The 16,279-nt window shown below is 41.8% G+C and overlaps 2 protein-coding genes and 1 long non-coding RNA gene across 6 annotated transcripts; 1 reads left to right on the plus strand and 2 right to left on the minus strand.

The window, feature by feature from the left end:
* Positions 1–3,070: 3,070 nt before the first annotated feature.
* Positions 3,071–6,850, plus strand: LOC115539966 (uncharacterized). 4 transcript variants are annotated; one of them, XR_003976060.1, is made up of 8 exons: positions 3,071–3,387; positions 4,592–4,760; positions 4,850–5,025; positions 5,183–5,257; positions 5,356–5,534; positions 5,795–6,041; positions 6,196–6,351; positions 6,443–6,850. It is a non-coding gene; the product is annotated as an uncharacterized LOC115539966 (long non-coding RNA). The 4 variants fall into 4 exon arrangements; XR_003976058.1 differs by having other exon boundaries at positions 6,196–6,850; XR_003976061.1 differs by having other exon boundaries at positions 5,361–5,534; positions 6,196–6,850.
* Positions 6,851–9,025: 2,175 nt separating this feature from the next.
* Positions 9,026–13,061, minus strand: toporsa (topoisomerase I binding, arginine/serine-rich a). Its single transcript, XM_030350892.1, has 2 exons — positions 12,896–13,061; positions 9,026–12,129 (listed from the first exon to the last, which is right to left on the minus strand). Exon 2 carries the CDS (start codon positions 12,124–12,126, stop codon positions 9,640–9,642), a length of 2,487 nt encoding a protein of 828 aa, XP_030206752.1. The 5' UTR covers positions 12,127–12,129; positions 12,896–13,061; the 3' UTR covers positions 9,026–9,639.
* A 197-nt stretch (positions 13,062–13,258) lies between these two features.
* On the minus strand, positions 13,259–15,084 carry ndufb6 (NADH:ubiquinone oxidoreductase subunit B). Its single transcript, XM_030350893.1, has 4 exons — positions 14,779–15,084; positions 14,185–14,277; positions 13,837–13,881; positions 13,259–13,627 (listed from the first exon to the last, which is right to left on the minus strand). Exons 1-4 carry the CDS (start codon positions 14,956–14,958, stop codon positions 13,562–13,564), a joined length of 384 nt encoding a protein of 127 aa, XP_030206753.1. The 5' UTR covers positions 14,959–15,084; the 3' UTR covers positions 13,259–13,561.
* Between the last annotated feature and the right edge of the window lie 1,195 nt (positions 15,085–16,279).

Consider the following 16,279-nt stretch of genomic DNA (forward strand, 5'->3'; position numbering starts at 1 on the left):
CGGAATAAAGTAGCAATGTAATCAAGTGTGTAAGAGCATTTAAAATCGACAATAAATTGACCTCAATGTGTGTGTGGTTGTAGGTTTCTGATTAATGTGGAACTATTATGGCTAGTGGAGCTAGTATAGCTATTTGTTGTTTATGAAATATCCCACACTTTGGCCCCATACTTTTGAGTTTCTATGAACCCTCTGTCGAACCCTCACCGTTTTCTTAAGCTGATCGTTCATCAAGTTAAATCGTTTGTAACCATTAACGGTAGCCTACCTACTTTGTTCCAATGTTTTCTAACCGTCTTTATGAAAGTGTGCTTTACCTATACAATCACCACCTTAATATGCACTGGATTTGCGAATTGGTACTGGAGCGACTGTCAAATTTGTAATGAGAGTTTGATGCTGCCTTCAAAACAGCTCGGAGGTTCGGAAGCTCTTACATTGTCTTTACGTAAACCTTCCCTCCTTCCGAAATAAATGTTCAGGAAACGCCCCTCAAGTTCGTAGGCTATGACAAAACCCCGGAAAAAGAGATAGTTTGGGAGACTAGACTTCATAACAACAAGAAGGCCTATGGATGCCCGCAGGGACCTCTCTACGCTTCTTTGCTGAATCAGATTAATCAGTTATTAGAACTGCTTGCGATGGCTGAACATGAGCGAAAATTTATCAGGTGATGTTTATAATTGTAAGCTATAATGTATCGTAATGCAAATGTTAGAATCTGTGTTACGTTTGCCTCTTAGTGCTTGCTGCAAGTTCACTTTAGTCTATCAATGAAATGGGCTGCCATTGTTGTGACGTGATCTCGAAGGACTCAGGTAGCTTTACATCCGCACAAAACTCAAGTGCGCTGATTTGGAATGTCTGTATTTAGGACGTCACCAAGCATCTAAGCTCCTCCCCTTACTCTGCCTGGCCCGCCCAGTGAGTTCGGCACGCCCGTAAGACAATGAGCTAGAGACCGTACGATCGCCACACTGTCTTTGCCTGGAGTGGAGAGACATCATGGCTCCCAAACAAATGTATGGCAGGTGCTCAGTGTTCGGATGTGAAAGTAAAAAACGAAGTACATTTGTAGCTCCTTCATCCGAGTCTCTGAGGAACCAGTGGGTTTATTTTGTTTTCGCTGGAAATGCGCCGACACGACTTCCGAAATGTGTGTTTGTGTGCGCCAAACATTTCGCCGACGACTGCTTCTTCAACTTGGGACAATACAGAGCTGGATTTGCTGAACATCTGAAAATTAAGCCTGGATCAGTACCAACTCTCCTTGCCTCAGCTACAAACCGCGGACAAGTAAGAAACTAACGCTGTATCATGTTCTTGCTTTACTGTGTATGAATACCTTGCTTGTTCCCCTTAGAATGTGTCTGTAGCTTTAGCTAATGCTCACCGTACTACAAACTATGATGCTGCTATCCATTTGGATGGTACGCTGGTACGAATGACCAGCTTCAGCGAGAACGTGACGTATTTCCCTTGCTCCAGCCTTCCAGTTTGCCATTTGTGTTTCTGTCGAGCCACGAGGGTGAGTAGTAGCAGGCTAGTCCTCATTAGCAACATAGCCTCTTTAGCAAACCAGCTTCAAAACAAAACTTTACATTGAATTGCACGCAAGCAAGACCGTGCAGTGCATATATTGGTGACCGGATTAAAGCAGAAATGAAATCAAGTGTGTAAGAGGTTTTAAAAACGACATTAAAACCACCAACGTGGTACAAATAGAAAGAAAATACATCTCATCCCCCATTAACTATGGGCGCAGCCATCTTCTTTGCGAGTTGTACAGCTCTGCTCGGCTCTACTTTGAAAGCGACGAGATACTACGACCAAAAGGGGGCGTGCCTCAGTGAAATGCCGCAAGAAAGCTGGGAGATTTGCGACTTTACCACTTCGTACATCCAAATGGATAGCAGCATAATACAGCTGTCTTTTAACAGCTATGTGACGCAGTAGTTCTAGCGTGAGACACAGGGCTTGATTCCCAAGTTAGCCTTGGTGTTCTTTATCATTGGAGACAGTTTAACACATTTCATTCAGTCCGTCTAGTTGCAGAGTTCGCTCGTGCTAGGCTAGCGCACGGCAACAGGCAATGCTAGCCTGCTAATAAAACGGTCTTTCCCACTCCACAGTACACCCGAGGTAAATCAATTATAACGCCAGACTATAGATGTAAATGTCTGTGTTGAATGAAGTTAGAAATAAAAGTAACCTTCCATCGCATGAATCATCGCATTTTGAGGGACTATTTTCTCGGTAATGGAGCTGGTAACCTAGGTATCAGCAATGCAATGCAAGGTTGGTATTTTCATAAATACATAGGCCCACTCATGTTCTGCCCTTCACGCCAGTTTCAAATCAATGGGTTGTTAGTGGTTTAATAAATCGAGTACTAATTGGATCTTGTTGTCTCTACACAGGCCAGCACATCGACTGATTACATTCAGCTGCCTCTCAAGGGATGTTGCATGCCAGACATCTTGCATTTCTCAGAATTCTGAGAAAAAAGTCAGAATTCTGACTTTAATCTCAGAATTCTGAGAATAAAGTCAGAATTCTGACATTAATCTCAGAATTCTGACATTAATCTCAGAATTCTGAGATAAAAAGTCAGAATTCTGACATTAATCTCAGAATTCCGAGAAAAAAGTCAGAATTCTGACTTTAATCTCAGAATTCTGACTTTTTTCTCAGAATTCTGAGATTTTTTTGCCAACCTCTTTTTTTGCCAACCAGTTTACGTTCGGCATTCCAGAATCAAAACGATTGCATTCAACGTGTCTATTAATATGGCCAGCAACATTTTACACCAGTTTTAGAATGTTCACTACAACAGATGTTGAATGAACACCAACATGCTTATGTAAAATCAGCATAGTACCATATTCAGCTATGGACAGTTCTGCGTTTTGCATCATAGCCTACGTCCGCCTACACAGACAATGTTCTAAATGAAATGATGGTACGATAAATATCATAAAAAGGGTGGATGTCAATAATTTAATGAAAATCATGTTGCATGATAAAATTATATAAAAAAAGATAAAGTATTGATTTGTTCAGAAAACTTTCTCACTTGCAGTTACAGCCAGGGGCTGCCAGGGGGGGGGTGCTGCAGCACCCTAAGCACCCCCACTTCCCGTGTCCCTGTGTCCAGGCAACTGTCTTCTGCAAGGATTTCGGTGTTGGGACATCCAATGCAGACCCTTTGTGCCTGTCATCGACACCAGTAAAGAAACCATCCAAAAGACCTCGGGTAGACCTTGAGGAAGAGCTGGTGGACAATCCATTGGAGGGCAGCTCTTTGGTGGAAGCTTCTAAGGGACCAGATTCCACTTATGATCCTTCTGACTTCATCACAGCATTGTTAGACTATACACTAAAGTCGTAAGTTACTGAGTGAAGATATATGTGTGGATCTTGAGAACTTTCATAATTTCTATAAATTGCATGGCATTCTAAACATACACAAGTATTAATCTCAGTGAGACTGTTGTTGTTTATAGCATTACCTTCAGGATTATTTATGTGCATACAAATAATTAAACTAGCTGAAAACAGGGTGATGGTTTAAGGCAGGGGTTTTCAAAGTGTAAGAGAGTGAGCCCCCCCTCAGAGAAAAAAATTCAGCTGAGCCCCCCCCCCCCCCAAAAAAAGGAAAGTTCTAAATACCTGTGTTTTGAAAGCTATTTTACACATTTTAAACATCTCTGATCATAACTTTAAAACGTTTGAAACAATTGAAACATATTTTTTAAACATATTTCTGAAACATTACAACATCGTGCGTTTTTAAACACATTTCTTAACACAATTTAACAACTTTATCTAAGCATGTTTTAGCTTAACCTTTTTTAAATACATTTGAACATCTTGATCTGTGTAAACTGCCAGTTTACACAGATTCATTCAGGGTCCCCGACTCTGAATTTTCTGAGTCAAATTAGATCTGCCTTTTCAGTCCAGAGATTCGACCATTCGGTGGGGTTTGTTTACCGGCGTTGCTATGGTGACCTAAATTATTATCAGCAACTGAAAACGATGCCGGTTTGAAACTAAAACTGATTCTGAAAAAAGTATAAATGCTATCAAAATTCCGTTTAGATAGTATTGAAGATACAAATGTGCAGATTTGTTTAATGGTTTGAAAGATGGTAAACGGTTGAAAAAGGAATCTGTTACGAATCGATGTCTAGAAGTAGGTGAATCAGAATGGGCTGACGTCCTCAATGAAAACGGCTGAAAACGAAGCGGTATGAAACAAACTGATTCTGAAGAAATTTTAAATTATATCGAAATTCTGTTTAGATATTATTGAAGATACAAGTGTGTAGATTTGTTCAATGGTTTGCAAGAAGATAAACTGTTAAATTGATTTAGTTATGTTTCTTCTACAGTTGAAGTACGACTGATGATTTGATTCATCGACTTTCAGGTTTTTTTTCGGGTTTATTTTTTTCTCACGTCGCGCCCCCCCTGAAGAACTCTGGCGCCCCCCACAGTTTGAAAACCACTGGTTTAAGGTACAGTCCAGATGAAAGCTCAATCAGTTTAACACAAAGTGTTTCCCTTTCTTTGTGGTTTGAAATAGAGAAGATTCATCCACTGCAACACACAACGGCAAGAAATACATGGTGTACGAGTGCTGCATCATGGAGTTGTTTAATAGCCAGCCTATCCTTAGGAGCACGCCAGCTTGAAATCTTCACCTTTCTGCCGCTGTGTACCTGAGTGGTGCATCTTTCCTAAAAATCGAAAAGGTAAATGATGTGCAACTGTAAATGTGTGACTGTGAATTGCTTCAATATAGATCTAATTACATGTATTATTTATCCCCCCACACCAAAAGGTCTTCAAGGCAATGAAGCTACAGTTGTTTCGGTATGAAACATTTCGCCGCCATGCCAAAAGTTTCATTGAACCAGCAGTTATTCACCAGTGGAAAGTCCTAAATGATTTGAATCTGCAGCGGTTAAGTCTGGAGGAAATAGTGATACTTGGTGGTGACATGAGAGCTGACTCCAGGTATTGATACTTGACTGAAATAGTGCATTTTATACAGGTGTTCAATATTGTTTGAAGTTAAAAGAAGTGACCTAAATAAAGTCAGACATAATAGCAGTTATGTATTGGAGGGTGGAGGGTGAGTACTACACTAATTTCCCTATTTGAACAAAAATAGGTCACTGCAAAGTATGGGAGTTACACAATGATGGATCTCCATACTAACACCATTGTGGACATTCAGTTGGTCCAGGTGAGTTGTCAAAATGGATATTGTAAAGGGGTTATTGGTTTTAATTTCAAAGTCTAACATGCATATTCTATTCTATATTTTTTCCTGTATTAACAAAGCAAAGAAGTTGGTGGTAGCACCCATATGTAGAAGGAGGGACTGAAGAGGAGTCTAGCCTTACTGGAGTCGCGTGGCGTCAACCTTGACTGCATTGTCACTGATCGTCATCCTCAAGTACAGAAGTTCCTCAGGGAGAGAAACATAACCCATTACTACGATGTCTGGCACTTTGCAAAAGGTATATTTTCAGAGCCAATATGGAGCTATGTGTTGCTCCAGCCTTTTCCTTTCTTTGATTTGTTAGTGATATCCTTTTGGTGAGAAGGATCTGATGTTTTGAAGCTTGCGTAAAGCTCCCATTTGGTGGTCCTTCATTTTAAAATTGTGACACTGAGTAAATGGTAACAAATGCTTTGAAATTATCAAATGCTATAATCGAGTAATCACTCAGTTTATGAGTATCTTAACTAAGTGGAAAGTACTTTGCTCTCATTGTAGGTATTTCAAAGAAGCTGTTGGCAATCAGTATGCAGAAAGACTGAGAAACTCAAGAAGTGGATGAAGAGCATCAACAACCACATATACTGGACTGCAGCTGGCTCAACCTCCGGGCCAGAGAGAATCGCAAAGTGGACCTCGATCCTGAACCATGTTCGAGATGTCCATGTACATGAAGATCCTCTTTACCCCAAGTGCGAGCATGCGATCCGCCAGACAAGTGACCGGAGTAAATGGCTTCAAGCAGGTATTTCACCAATATACAGGCTAAATGTCAAAACAGTGAACAGACAACTACAGTTATTCAGTGGCTTTCAGAAATTTACCGGAGGACATGGTTGTAGTATTCTTTACTGTGTGGGTAATGGTTTTCTAATATCATATTTTCTTATTGTCTGCAGCAACGCCAACTTTCTCCAAGTTGGAGAAGTTGCTGACCAACAAAAGGGCGCTGAAGGATGTTGCAAAACTGAGCCCCCACCACCAAACTTCATCTTTGGACGCTTTCCATGCAGTTATTCTTCGTTTTGCCCCCAAAAATTTTGGATTTCTAAAATGTATTTCTCTTGATGAAAAATCTAATAAATACAAAAACACAGTAACACAAAACCCAACCAATTTGAAAAGAAAACATGTTTTACGATACAGGTTACGTTGATGACATCATGGATGTCATTTTTGAGGAAGTCTTTCCCAACCCTACGCCATACACCGAGGCCCTGTTGGAGATCCCTGTTCCAGAGCCCCTAACGGCACAATATGAGAAGCCTGACAAGGAGGCGGTCATCAGCAGCCTTGTGTCAAGGTTCAAACGGGGGGACGTTTAAAACCGACATAGTGGCCTTCCTCAGCAGGAAACTCAGAGCGGATACGCAGGACCACACAAGCTGGAATGACAACCCGGATACTGCATCCCAGGAGGCCCCAGCACCAGCTCACAAAGGAACGATAGGAGAGATACCTGTAGCAACTGAACAATTGATTCAGAGATTAAGTCTTGCAGAGATTTATCATTGCTTTGTGTTATGAAAATAAATATTACTATGCTCCTATGGATGGTTTGTTCTGTAACTACGTTTTTTTTTTAGCTCAGATATAAATACATCTATTTTATTAAATTCTGTAACAATGCACAATGTTCTCAAAACGACATACATTTAGCAGTATAGCTTTCCTTAGAGTCTATGTAACCTGTTCTGAAATGGTTCTATTATGATTTATATATCGTGATATATATCGTTATCGCAATAGGTTGCATGTGTATCGCAATATGGATTTTAGGCCATATCGCCCATCCCTAATCCACTGTAAACATTAGCGCATGGTACCATGGCCGCAGGCTGCTCAGGGCCACACCTCCACCCTCCACCTTGAACCACCTCTAAAAAACGGCATTTTTGTGGAAAGCTCATTATGGGACTGGCTCGTAGTGGCTGTAATTCTGCACCAAGACTGAATTTCTTGAACGTCTTCAAATACTGTATTAAGAGCCCAATAATACCTATACATAAGTATGGATAATGTATAGAACGCCGGTCATTATCGGGAAAATAAACCCCGACAGGGCAAACCGGACACCGACGCAAAGCGGAGGTGTCTTGCTTCATCCTGAGGAGTCTTATTTTCAATAATGTGCGGTGACGTTCTATACATTATCCCGCTTATTACACGGGTACTTACCAAAACAAAAAAATAACTTCATACGGTGTATCTTTGTACACTTTATTTGTTACCAGCATTCGTAGTGTTGTTCAGCAGGGAAATAGTCCGCCAAAGACGTCACTTACAACCAAGTACACTGGGGTTGATAAGTTACCGGACTACTTGTGGAGTAGTACGAAAGGCGGCTAAAAATCATGGACCTATAAAATCGACTTTCCTTGACAGCAGTCAATTATACTTAGCAACGGTGAATTATCAAGTATAATTCACCACCGGAAGTTGTGAAGGGCCCTTGCAAGTGAACGGAGCGTTCCACGGCATTGAGAAGACCTGTGTAATAAACATCCATAAAGTAGCATGGCGGAGAAACAATTATAAACATCACATGATAAATTGTCGCTTATTGTCAACCATCGCAAGCAGTTTTAATAACTGATTCATCTGATAAAGCAAAGAAGCGCAAAGAGGTCCCGGCGGCCAGCCATAATTGTAGTTGTTATGAAGTCTAGCCTCATGAACGATCTGTTTTTCCGGTTTTATGTCACAACCTGCGCAATTCTGAGGGGCGTTTCCCGAACGCTCTGATTTCGGAAGAAGGGAAGGTTTACGTAAAGATACGTAAGAGCTTCCGAACCTCCGAGCTGTTTTGAAGGCGGCATACCACCGTCATGGGTAGGGCCCGAGGACAGAAATCTGAGGTTACAGTCCGATCCTGTTGGGTCCTCTTTTTGACACCACATTTCATATACAACATCGCTCTTAAGAACTAGTAAGAAATACTATCATGGTATAATATATTATACTGCCGATCCCCTGGTGAAGAATGCTGAGGGGGGTAAAATTATAACATTTTGCTAAAATTAAGAATAAGGAAAATATATAAATGCAATATAGCCTAGCAGTTGTGATCTTCTTTAATTCCTGGCATGAAATTAAAAACAATGACCTGTATTCATAAATGAGTAAGGGAGAATTAACTATCCATCAATGTAAATGAGGCTGAGGATGCTGATTTGCCTGATACTTTTCATCTTGTTTCGAAAGGTCTGAGTTCTCTGAAAAGGTGCTCTTCATGCTCAGAAGGCCTCAGAACTGTATTGTCTCGTCTCAGGGATGTGTCATAGGCCTATTGAAGAGGGTGACCATAGGCATCTTAGTGCTGTGGGCGCTAAGATGACTTGGCGCCCTCCAACTTAGTGAGGTTTTCACTAAACTCTTCCAGATGTGTGCCAGATAGCAACAATCCGGAAAATATCTAAAAATAAAAAATGCCCAAGCAACTAAATGATTTGACCTATTGCACTCGCATCCCATGTCACATTTTGAGAAGATCTTTTAAATATGTTTGACTAGCTCATTGTTGGTAAACCCCCTTGCCGTTTGCTTACCAAGCTGGTCAATGTGTGGAGGATGCAAAGATTCTCGACAAAATAAACACCTTGAGAAACCCCAATCATTTGAGAATTTTATTTTATCTTTCCATATTTATTTATTTCAGGGTCTTTATATTGCATGATGCCATTATTTTATAACACATTTATTTATTTAATGACACATTTACCACACCGACTCATTTGAATGTTTTATTAGGAAATACATGTCATCAAATAAATAAATGTGGTATTATTAGGTAAAAGTCTGCTGAAATAAATAACTGGCACTATGAAATAAGTCCCAGAAATGTATTTCCTTTCAAAAAACACTTTTGTCCTTTTTAAAAATATGATTCTATTCTGTGATGGAGCATTTGTGTCTCAACATGAATAACAATTTATGGAGAGGAACCCTCTTAGATATGTGATAAACAGATCCAGAGACTGTGACCTCTGAATTAACAAAATAAAAAAGGGTACATGAGCAGGTGGTTCATTGTCAAGCATTCAAGTGATTCCTATTGAATAAAATATGTGAATACAATGTTATACCTGAGAATGCAACCTGGAACAAGTTAGAAGAAAATACTTTCCTGATTTGATGTGTTCACTTGAAACAGTACTACAAAGTTTGAAAGTCACACAGTCACATTTGATGTGGGTGTAGCAACTATCTAGACCTTGATGCTAAATAACACATCCCATATTTATATGTAAACCATTTATGCTGTGAAAATAATTAGTTTAAAAGGCATTTGCTATAAAGGCATTCCTAACAAAAGTGATTCTCCAATCATCCACAGTTAATGTTTATTGTTGGTATAAAACATTGTCAGCTGGCATTGAATCACTTTTTGACACATCACCATCGCGGCTTGTGACGTCAGTATCTGGTGGCATGCCTGTGGCAATTGGAAGGTTTTCCTTGCCTGAGGGGTCAACATTGCTATAGGTAGAATGACCACTGTCGCTTTCAATGGTGATGACAGTGGGTGAGTTTTTCCCTGGGCGCTCCTTGCTCTTGTGCTTTTTGCTTTTCTTCTTGTGTTTCTTCTTCTTCTTGTGGTGCCTCCTGCCTTGGTCCGACCCGTTTCCTACATCGTCTGTTTCCCCTCCGAGGGTGGCGTCCCTCTTCGCTGGCCTCTCCTTCGACCTCTTCTGTTTCCTGGAGCTGGTCCTACTGCTGGTTGTGTCCACCGCCTCGGATCCCGACCTCAGATCCGATCCTCTGTCCGGTTCGTCCAAGTGCCTGGTCTTGTACTTCCTCTTGCCCCCAGGCTTGTCTTGGCTGGACCTTTTCCTGAAAGAGGGCGATCGGCTACCAGTGGAGTATGTCCCGGTGGGAAATTCGTCCCTGTGACCGCTGTCATGGGGTTCCCTACTGCGAGATTCAGAGCGGGATTCACCGTTCCTGTGACCCCTGGAGTAGTAGGTGGTTTTCTCTGAATAATGTATCCAACTGTTGTCTCTGTCGTGGCCATACTTGCTGTAGGACTGCCACTGGTAGCTGCCAGGCAGACCGTCTCGCCTTTTCTCCTTACTGTCCCGCTTCGAACGGGGACACTCCCTGCTGCTACTGGATCGGGAATGCCTCCTTGACCGGGACAGGGTGACGGCACTGTTGGTGGGGCTCCTGGAAGAATCACTGGCACTTCTCGACCTTCTGTCCCGCCTATTTCTCCTCGATTGAGTTCCACTGCTAGATCCCTGCCGTTCCCTGCATCTTTCTGCACTGCGACGCCTCTTGCTGTCCTTGTCGTAGTCTCTTTTCCTCTCTGACAAATTGTGTCCTCTAGACCTGGAGAGGCCGCTTTGTTCTTCAGATGGTGAATGCGGTTTCGCGCCTGAGGCAGGAGGGGGGCTTCGCTCTACAGCGGGCAGAGGAGAGGCGCTGGGGGTGGTGAAGCGAATGTGTTGAGGCAGCTGAGGCTTTCTGTCCATCTCCTCATGGACAGAATCCTCAGAGTCTGATGAGAGCTGAACCAGCTCTGGCGTCCTCTGTGACACCGGCTTCACGAAACCAACGATAACACAGTCATCTTCATCCCCACCAACATCATAATCATAGGAGGACAAAAGAGATCTATATTTTTGGACACCACTGTGGGACGCGTCCTTTGGGTTTGAAGGGCCTTTGGGATGGGAGGAGGAACTGATTTCCTGTAGCTCTTCCTCCTGGCTGCTGTCAGAGTCTGGTATAGAGAGCGGCGGCACTTTGTTTCTTTCTTCCGTCGTGGAATACGAGGGCCCAGGCGTCTCATCGTCCCACGCAGACTGACTGAGAGCACCGCTGGACATAGACTCTCCAATGGTGTCCAGATCCACTGACATTAGATCGTCCTCCGAGACGGCTATGACAGATGAGTGAGAGCTACTGTCGTCGTCTAATAGGGAGTCGGGGCAGTCATAGACGGCATGCTGGTCATAGGCTTCCATGTTGAAGGGAGCCTTGGCAAAGCTGATGAACTCGTGGAGGAAGTGCTCTGTGCGAGCCTGGAGGAACGGCCTGAGCTCCTCCAGTATATCACTGGCCTCCAGATTGAAGCGGGTGATGCGCGACATCACCACGTGTTGTACGATGTTGACCAGAGAGCCGTGGGCTCCATAGAGCACCATGAGCTCCCTCTTCAGCCAGGGCACCAGTCTGTGAAGGCACGCAGGGTTCCTCTGATAGAACTCGGCCGTGGTGTCCCGGCAGCGGCCGCCGTCCTCCACCGACTGCACCCGGATTCCCTCGCGATACAGCCCCCTCCTGAACGTGATCATTTCCTGCTCCCGGATGGCACGGACTGCTCTGCCTTCGCTAGCGGCCCGCCGCCCTGCCGCCAACCTCGACATCATGCGCCTTAGGTTGCGCTCATGCAGCTGGTACGCATCTCCAAAGTTCTCAAACATCACGCCGTTGTCTGGAGGGGTAGCGGTCCTCCTCTCGGCGCGCTGACGCACGCCCGTCATGGTGGTGTGGTACCGGAAGCGTACACCACCGAAACTCCCAAATGAGCCGTTGTCGGAGGGCCTCAGGTCATACTTCTTGAAGTCTTGGTCCGACTTGATGGTGTGGTAGATGGAGTTGAACGGCTGCTTGCACAGCGGACACTCCGCTTTGTTCTTCGACCACTCATGGATGCAGCGGAAGCAGAACTTGTGCAAGCACAGGTCCAGGTAGGACATGTTGTGGAAGGCGTCCAAACAGATGGGGCACTTGGAGTCTGGGGACACCTCTTTGGACGTGTCCCCAGAGGTTTTATTTGTGCCATGCTTCTGACGTGGACGCAGTTCAATCTTGGAGGCTGACATGATCTTAGATGAAGATGAAATAATGACAAACACTTCAGGTCAGTTTCAGATCATTTCATGACTGGTGAAGTAATGTTTTCATGATACACCTTTAAGACCCCAGTACAATCCAAAAAAAGAGAGGTCGAAATGTTTACATGGAGGATGTGTAGACGGATTATGGTGATACGTTGTCACATTCTGAGTTAATCTTTGATTGTCCTGCACTGACTCTTCGAACTAAACGGGAGTATGCAGTCACTGTACTACATAGCTGTTCAGGGTTAGATAATTAATAAATGTTTTAAGATTGCGACAATCCGTTTCTTTTTCTGTAAAAGCGCATAAATACCAAATATAAGAGATGGGCTATAATAAACACTAGCGACTAGGTTACACAATAATTTTCAAAACTATGTTTTAATGTTTTGGTGTTATATTATTGTTTATAAAACGGCATGATATTAAACGATTATGTTGATACTAGACTAAACAAGCTGGGACTCTGATCGTAGTAGTAAGTAATTTTAATATCATTGGTTTGTTGACGTTAGCGCATCTAGCACTGGTAGATTCCTACTAAAGTCTGTACCACTGTAGCAGGCAGGAAGACATTGTTTTGTTTTCTAGTATCACGACCATTTGGAAAAACAAAACAAAAAAGCAGTTTTATAACTCTATGATGTATAGAAACATATGCTAGGATGGTCGGCGTCTGACTTGAGCTAGCAGCTAACAACATGAATTATAGTGAATGGGGTTTGAGGACATAAGATAGAATTGTATTTACCTCAAATACATCGAACAGCTGCTCGGTTGGAGATCGACATGGACGTAGGAAGAAGTTACATTCTCAGGGAAGATTAACTTAAAAAAATGCCTCGCTGCTGTATAATATATGAATAGGCTTAGCCCTTTGAGTTGTACAACCACCATTCAGCTAGCGTGTAGGCACATTTCATTACGCAACTTCCGGTTTTCTTCGGGGGTCAAAAGTAAAAGCCCTGAAACAATTTTCTCTCCGCGACTGTAAAATAAAAATTTCCGATTAAAATTAAATTGATAGTCAAACCAAACTGAGACGTTCATCAAGGATACATTTTCATGTAATGCCATGATTTCCAGATTCACAAATGACTTATAGTCCTAAACAGATCTTTCAGATTATTTTATTTGACAATAAAAAACTTTTTATACAAATACTAAAGAGGGTTGGTAGCAGAAGGGCATTAGCGGATAATGTGGCCCTATAATAATGACAGTAAGGATATTGCATTTTAATACAGACAGGCTTGACCTTGATGTGGATATGCACAGCCTACTTCTTAGACTTTGAGTCCATGGGTAATTTATTAATAATAAAGGAGAAACCGGTCATTATGATTGGAAATGTTTTAATAACATATATAGGTTATTTTTTTACAATGACTTTATAGAAACATTTTAACTGTGTGCATTAGTGGTGACCGTGGGTCATGGGTAGATCGGGAACAACTTCGCCCGTCTCCAAAATGACATCCCCCTTAAACAAGCAGAAAAAGAAAGGATAGATTAACGTCTAAATCAGTTAGGATGCACATTTAAAACAGAAATGCTAATAATATTGTGCCAATAGTTTAACAATTGAGGGAAAAAAAAAGATTGTAGCAAATATTGGTTAGGCAACTATGAATTTAGGTTTTAAATAAATACAATTATGAAAAAATGCAATGAATAAAAATATGCACTTACGGGAAACAACTTGGGTTTCACCTCCACAATACCATATGGCAGGTTCTGTGGAATAAACAATCACTAAGTTAGTACATCTTGCTTGTAAAGCTTTGGATCATATGAATATATATTTGTTAATTAAGAGTAGTTGCAACGGTTAGGAATAGCTCTACAATTGAAGGTTGAAGAGATATTTTCCCCATTTATAAATCTGGCATGTGAATATTGTATTGGCATGCATTTTGATCAATTCACTTTGTAGTCATTGTTTCAGTAACAAGAACACACAAGTTGGGTCCTTTGGCAAGTAAACATTTAATATTTATGATATCTAAACCATAAAAAAAGGGTTCCAGGTGGACTTACAGCCATGTGGTACTTGACACAATAGTGAACGATCCACGCTGGTATCAACACCCGTGTCAATCCAAATACTCCACCTCGGTATGCCTTGTAGGTCTGCAAGAACAGAAACAAGAAAGCAGAAAATAAGCCGACTTTAAAGACAAGTGTTCATAAATGTTATGCATTTCTGTTTTCTTTGCATTAGTAAATTGTTTTCATACCATATACCCTTTACTGTGTTAATGTAGTATATTCCTAAAGGGAGTAGGTGTATGCCAAGATGCTAGTGACTACAACTATACTTGTCTTCTGCAGTAGACTATCAGATAGATAGCAGTGTAAACGTGGCAGTACATTCATGGTTCAGGTACATTCCTTTGCTTTAGCTTGAATTATTTCACTTGCAAACACAAAATGGTCTGTTTCAGCTATGAATGTGGCGTTATCAATCTATAAGCAAAGCAGCACCCTTATGACCATGTCAACACCTGACTGCACTGTCAAGCATAACATGACATCTAGGTCGGCGATGGGAGCAAAGAGACATAGAAATAGACGTTGATAAATGTAATATAGAACTGGTTTTTATAACCAACTCAGGATCTGACCACTCACGTATTGCCTCCACAGACTCTTGGGTTCCAGAAAGCCAGCCCAGAATTTAGCTATGGCGCCCGGAGCCTGTGGCTTGATGACGGGTTCTCTAGGACTGAGTTCCTGGTCCTTCAGCCATTGCCTTCTGAGCTTTGTGATCTGCTCAATGCGGAGCCTCTCGTCCGGCGTGTAACCAGACATCTTATTAGAAGATATTTAATCTCGGTGTATTCACCCTGAACCCTACAATGACACCATGGAGGACACCTCCTTGTCGCAAAAGCAAGCCAACGAGCATCTTGTCGAAGAAAAATCTGAGCAAGAAAAATCACGTTACATTAGAACAGCGCCATCTATTGAGAAGGAGTGGCTTTCCACCTTTTAATACATAATGAAAAAATACTATTTGTTGTAACTTCCCAACAGTATCGTTAATGAATGAAAATGTATTTAGGGAAATATCGACATAGCTGTGGACTTTCGCTTGGAGTAACACAAAAAAGGAATGATCATATGGTTTATTGAACATAAATACAAAAATAGAAAATGGGAAATCGAAAACAATGTCAAATCAAAAAGAATGTCAAGGAAACAAATTAATAAAATGTAAACATTTATATACAATATAAAAAAATGAAACAATGTTAAAACACAATGTTAATGATAAAATGTGTCCATCTGAGATGTATATATTTCTTTTTCATTTTAGATGTTCATGGTCGGGGTCCAAAGTTGTGGATAATGTCCATGGTTGGTCTCCCTCATTGGCATAAAAGTTTGGTTTCCAGATGTTTGGTGTCCAATCCTATCTACATTTTAGGTTCCAAAGATGCATGTTAATTCTCATTATGTTAGGTTTCATTCTCAGTTCTTCTTGCAGCTGAAGAGCCGGCAAAGCCAAGAGAAGTTCCTCTTTTTGGTTTTTACTTCTTTCTCCTCAGGATCCTGAGCAAATAATGTTTCAGCACAGAAAAGATCTATTAGCACATCTTATTCTACAGTGAAAAATAAAGTATATAAATATATAGTACTATGTATTGCATTGTTGATTGATATAAGAGATCTAGATACAAAACTTAAATTTTCATGGAAATCAATTAATTATTTGTAAAACTTGATTTGAAGAGGAATTGTGCTAATATATACCAGTAATTATTGGAGTTACTAAATATTTGGCTTGTGCATCATGTCTGTACTGAAATGACTTATAAGGCGGACCTTGTCTGGGCAGGCGAGGAACTCCTCCCTGCTCGCGTTGTTCTCCTTGTGAAGACGCTCCTCTAGCAGGGTGAGAGCTCTCTCCTCATCTCCTTCCTCCGGCTTCCTCACAGGGACGTTGATGCTATAGGGGGTGTTGTCTCTTCCCTGGACCTCCGCGCTGAAGCTCACAGAGGGCTTGATGTGGTTGAGCACCTCTCTTGCTACAAGGGAGCAGGCCAGCAGGGCTACCTGGGGGTCCTGCATGAGGCCCTCCCTGGTCAGCCACGTGTTGGGCAAGGCCACGATCAACTTCTGTCTCAGG

This window comes from Gadus morhua, chromosome 3 (genome assembly GCF_902167405.1).
Source record: "Gadus morhua chromosome 3, gadMor3.0, whole genome shotgun sequence".
Taxonomy (NCBI): domain Eukaryota; kingdom Metazoa; phylum Chordata; class Actinopteri; order Gadiformes; family Gadidae; genus Gadus; species Gadus morhua.